General features: G+C 46.0%; 1 protein-coding gene across 1 annotated transcript; it reads right to left on the bottom strand.

The window, feature by feature from the left end:
* Positions 1 to 3,229: 3,229 nt before the first annotated feature.
* On the bottom strand, positions 3,230 to 4,611 carry LOC127922684 (exocyst complex component 6-like; the record flags this gene model as incomplete). Its single annotated transcript, XM_052506583.1, has 2 exons — positions 3,230 to 3,409; positions 4,477 to 4,611. Coding segments are annotated over 2 exons (315 nt in total), but the record flags the coding sequence as incomplete, so codon positions are not given.
* Between the last annotated feature and the right edge of the window lie 1,433 nt (positions 4,612 to 6,044).

Raw genomic sequence — 6,044 nt, 5'->3', positions numbered from 1 at the left:
TGAATACACATTACTGCAGTACACAACTCCAACACTGAATACACAGTACTGCAGTACATAACTCCAACACTGACTACACATTACTGCAGTACACAACTCCAACACTGAATACACATTACTGCAGTACACAACTCCAACACTGAATACACAACTCCAACACTGAATACACATTACTGCAGTACACAACTCCAACACTGAATACACAACTCCAACACTGAATACACAGTACTGCAGTACACAACTCCAACACTGAATACACAGTACTGTAGTACACAACTCCAACACATAGACACATTACTGCAGTACACAACTCCAACACTGAATACACAGTACTGCAGTACACAACTCCAACACTGAATACACAGTACTGCAGTACACAACTCCAACACTGAATACACAGTACTGCAGTACACAACTCCAACACTGACTACACAGTACTGCAGTACACAACTCCAACACTGAATACACAGTACAGCAGTACACAACTCCAACACTGAATACACAGTACTGCAGTACACAACTCCAACACTGAATACACAGTACTGCAGTACACAACTCCAACACTGAATACACAGTACAGCAGTACATAACTCCAACACTGAATACACAGTACTGCAGTACACAACTCCAACACATAGACACATTACTGCAGTACACAACTCCAACACTGAATACACAGTACTGCAGTACACAACTCCAACACTGAATACACAGTACTGTAGTACACAACTCCAACACATAGACACATTACTGCAGTACATAACTCCAACAGTATATACACATTACTGCAGTACATAACTCCAACACATAGACACATTACTGCAGTACATAACTCCAACGCAGACACATTACTGCAGTACATAGTTCCAACACATAGACACACTACTGCAGTACATTACTCCAACACAGACACATTACTGCAGTACATAGTTCCAACACATAGACACACTACTGCAGTACATAACTCCAACGCAGACACATTACTGCAGTACATAGTTCCAACACATAGACACACTACTGCAGTACATAACTCCAACGCAGACACATTACTGCAGTACATAGTTCCAACACATAGACACATTACTGCAGTACATAGCTCCAACACATAGACACATTACTGCAGTACATAGTTCCAACACATAGACACACTACTGCAGTACATAACCCAACGCAGACACATTACTGCAGTACATAGTTCCAACACATAGACACATTACTGCAGTACATTACTCCAACACAGACACATTACTGCAGTACATAACTCCAACACATAGACACACTACTGCAGTACATAACTCCAACACATAGACACACTACTGCAGTACATAACTCCAACACATAGACACACTACTGCAGTACATAACTCCAACACATAGACACACTACTGCAGTACATAACTCCAACACATAGACACACTACTGCAGTACATAACTCCAACACATAGACACATTACTGCAGTACATAACTCCAACACATAGACACACTACTGCAGTACATAACTCCAACACATAGACACATTACTGCAGTACATAACTCCAACACATAGACACACACTACTGCAGTACATAACTCCAACACATAGACACATTACTGCAGTACACAACTCCAACACATAGACACACTACTGCAGTACAGGACTGCATCCATGCCACAGTGGGTATCATCAACAGCGTCACTCAACCCAATGAGAAGCACAGTCGATACAAGTCACCATCGTGACAGAACACTGATACAAGAACAACACTTCAACACACACACTACCACAATAACTCACAACAACAACACTCCATCTCCCAGAGTTCCCCTGTCTGCGGGGGGGAGTGGCTAGAAGCACAGTAGATACAAGTCACCACCGTGACAGAACACTGATACAAGAACAACACTTCAACACACACACTACCACAATAACTCACAACAACAACACTCCATCTCCCAGAGTTCCCCTGCCTGCGGGGGAGTGGCTAACTCCCTCCACCCAATGAGAAGCACAGTAGATACAAGTCACCACCGTGACAGAACACTGATACAAGAACAACACTTCAACACACTCACTACCACAATAACTCACAACAACAACACTCCATCTCCCAGAGTTCCCCTGCCTGCGGGGGGAGTGGCTAACTCACTCCACCCAATGAGAAGCACAGTAGATACAAGTCACCACTGTGACAGAACACTGATACAAGAACAACACTTCAACACACACACTACCACAATAACTCACAACAACAACACTCCATCTCCCAGAGTTCCCTGCCTGCGGGGGGGAGTGGCTAACTCACTCCACCCAATGAGAAGCACAGTAGATACAAGTCACCACCGTGACGGAACACTGATACAAGAACAACACTTCAACACACACACTACCACAATAACTCACAACAACAACACTCCATCTCCCAGAGTTCCCCCTGCCTGCGGGGGAGTGGCTAACTCACTCCACCCAATGAGAAGCACAGTAGATACAAGTCACCACCATGACAGAACACTGATACAAGAACAACACTTCAACACACACACTACCACAATAACTCACAACAACAACACTCCATCTCCCAGAGTTCCCCTGCCTGCGGGGGGAGTGGCTAACTCACTCCACACCAATGAGAAGCACAGTAGATACAAGTCACCACCGTGACAGAACACTGATACAAGAACAACACTTCAACACACACACTACCACAATAACTCACAACAACAACACTCCATCTCCCAGAGTTCCCCTGTCTGCGGGGGGGGAGTGGCTAACTCACTCCACCCAATGAGAAGCACAGTAGATACAAGTCACCACCGTGACAGAACACTGATACAAGAACAACACTTCAACACACACACTACCACAATAACTCACAACAACAACACTCCATCTCCCAGAGTTCCCCTGCCTGCGGGGGGGGAGTGGCTAACTCACTCAACCCAATGAGAAGCACAGTAGATACAAGTCACCACCGTGACAGAACACTGATACAAGAACAACACTTCAACACACACACTACCACAATAACTCACAACAACAACACTCCATCTCCCAGAGTTCCCCTGCCTGCGGGGGGGGAGTGGCTAACTCACTCAACCCAATGAGAAGCACAGTAGATACAAGTCACCACCGTGACAGAACACTGATACAAGAACAACACTTCAACACACACACTACCACAATAACTCACAACAACAACACTCCATCTCCCAGAGTTCCCCTGCCTGCGGGGGGGGGGAGTGGCTAACTCACCGGCAGGTGTGTGAAGACCTGGAAGGTGCTGCGGAGGAAGTTGATGAGGTCCATAAGGTATCCACTGGCCTGGCCGTCCGACTCCGGCATGCCCCAATCATAGTCTGCCAGCTGGATAAACTCATCTATCTTCTGGTTCAGTTTGGTGTAGATCTCTCCTTCCGCTGCATGGCGTGCATCCTGGATACACCAGGCAGGGAACACCGACACGTCAGTACTACAGAGGTTACTACTGACAGAATGAGCTGAATGCCAGGTAAGACTACAGAGGTTACTACTGACAGAATGAGCTGAACACCAGGTAAGACTACAGAGGTTACTACAGACAGAATGAGCTGAACGCCAGGTAAGACTACAGAGGTTACTACAGACAGAATGAGCTGAACGCCAGGTAAGACTACAGAGGTTACTACAGACAGAATGAGCTGAACGCCAGGTAAGACTACGGAGGTTACTACTGACAGAATGAGCTGAACGCCAGGTAAGACTACAGAGGTTACTACAGACAGAATGAGCTGAACGCCAGGTAAGACTACAGAGGTTACTACAGACAGAATGAGCTGAACACCAGGTAAGACTACAGAGGTTACTACAGACAGAATGAGCTGAACGCCAGGTAAGACTACAGAGGTTACTACAGACAGAATGAGCTGAACACCAGGTAAGACTACGTCAGTACACGTTGATGAACTACGCTGAAGTACTGGAAGCTCTGCAAAGTTTATGACAATTCCCTTATTCCAGCGGCAACACAAGAGAAGAGACTAATGAATATACCTTCAAAGTTTATGACAATTCCTTATTCCAGCAGCAACACTAGAGAAGAGACTAATGAATATACCTTCAAAGTTTATGACAATTCCCTTATTCCAGCGGCAACACAAGAGAAGAGACTAATGAATATACCTTCAAAGTTTATGACAATTCCCTTATTCCAGCAAACACTAGAGAAGAGACTAATGAATATACCTTCAAAGTTTATGACAATTCCCTTATTCCAGCAGCAACACAAGAGAAGAGACTAATGAATATACCTTCAAAGTTTATGACAATTCCCTTATTCCAGCGGCAACACTAGAGAAGAGACTAATGAATATACCTTCAAAGTTTATGACAATTCCCTTATTCCAGCAGCAACACAAGAGAAGAGACTAATGAATATACCTTAACATTTCTGGTTGGTTTAATAGTTATATCAAGTTGGTGAGGTAGAAACACTGGTGGAGAATTCAGATTTCCTACAGTACCTTAAAGGTGGAAAGTCCGTAGAGCCGCGTGGTGTGCACGGTCTCAGGTGAGGCGTTGGTGATGTTGGTGATGAAGTCCTCCAGGTATTTACAGGCCTGCTCCAGGTGGGTTGTGTTAATGATGATCTGGACCAACTGTAACACAAAGAGAGACGTAAAATGGGACCAAGTGGGTCAACTGGAAAATATATCAACAACCTTACTTGGTGGCCTTAGGCCAAGAAAACTGACAACAAGCTTCCTTTAGCCATCAATGAGCTGCACCTTTCTACCGACCATTCGTCCCTCAGCAACAAACTGCTCTAATTCTCAATGTTTCAGGTGGTGCCCTCCACCAACTGCTCTATAATTCTCATTGTTTCAGGTGGTGCCCTCCACCAACTGCTCTAATTCTCAATGTTTCAGGTGGTGCCCTCCACCCACTGCTCTAATTCTCATTGTTTCAGGTGGTGCCCTCCACCAACTGCTCTAATTCTCAATGTTTCAGGTGGTGCCCTCCACCAACTGCTCTAATTCTCAATGTTTCAGGTGGTACCCTCCACCAACTGCTCTACTTCTCATTGTTTCAGGTGGTGCCCTCCACCAACTGCTCTAATTCTCATTGTTTCAGGTGGTGCCTCCACTAACTGCTCTAATTCTCAATGTTTCCAGGTGGTGCCCTCCAATGTTTCCAGCCCTCCACCAACTGCTGTTGTCAGATCTCACCATACATTTTGGATGAGATTCAGACCTGACTCTTCTCTGGGCCACTCCAGAGCAGTCCAGCATTTCTTCTTAACCATTCCTGGGTGGTAGAGGGGCCAGACGAAAGCTACTCCTCAGTAAAAGATTATATGGTCTGATGCCAAGTCTAGAGGAGACCTGGCACCATACCTACGGTGAAGCATGGTGGTGGCAGCAGTATGCCGTGTGGATGTTTTCAGGGACTGGGAGACTAGTCAGGATCGAGGAAAGATGAACGGAGAAAAGTACAGAGAGATCCGTGATGAAAACCTGCTCCAAAGCACTCAGCCAAGACAACACAGGAGTGGATTTGGGACAAGTCTCTGAATGTCCTTGAGTGGCACAGCCAGAGCCTGGATTTGAACCCCATCAAAAAAGCTTGAATTCGTGCCACAAACAGACAAGTAACGGTGCAGTATAAAAGTGGTGTGCAGAACGGGATCTCGGAAAGCCCAACATATCGGTCCTTTTCACGGATGGGCTATTGCAGCAGACTAACCCGAGGTTCCTATCAGCTAAAAACAAGAAGGAGCGACTCCAATGGAAACGCCTTCACCAACACTGGACAAACTGAGGAGTGGAAAAGCATTGTGACAAATCCTGGTTCCTGTTGAGTCATGGAAGGATTAGTCCCAGGGATAGAGGGGAGGAGAGGGGTAAGACACATCCCCTGCCTGGCATCAACGGTACGCAGCGATCCGAAATCCATGCCCTGAAGAATTCAAGCTTTTCTGGTGGGTCCAACCCTGTACTAGATAGGCGCCCCCAGGTGGTAAGGGTAGGTAACAAATACATCCGCCACGCTGATCCTCAACACAGGGGCCCCTCAGGGGTGTGTGCTCAGC

Source organism: Oncorhynchus keta, unplaced genomic scaffold, assembly GCF_023373465.1.
Source record: "Oncorhynchus keta strain PuntledgeMale-10-30-2019 unplaced genomic scaffold, Oket_V2 Un_contig_26749_pilon_pilon, whole genome shotgun sequence".
Taxonomy (NCBI): Eukaryota; Metazoa; Chordata; class Actinopteri; order Salmoniformes; family Salmonidae; genus Oncorhynchus; species Oncorhynchus keta.
The sequence above is the reverse complement of the archived record's forward strand: the minus strand, read 5'-3'. Positions and strand labels throughout refer to the sequence as shown.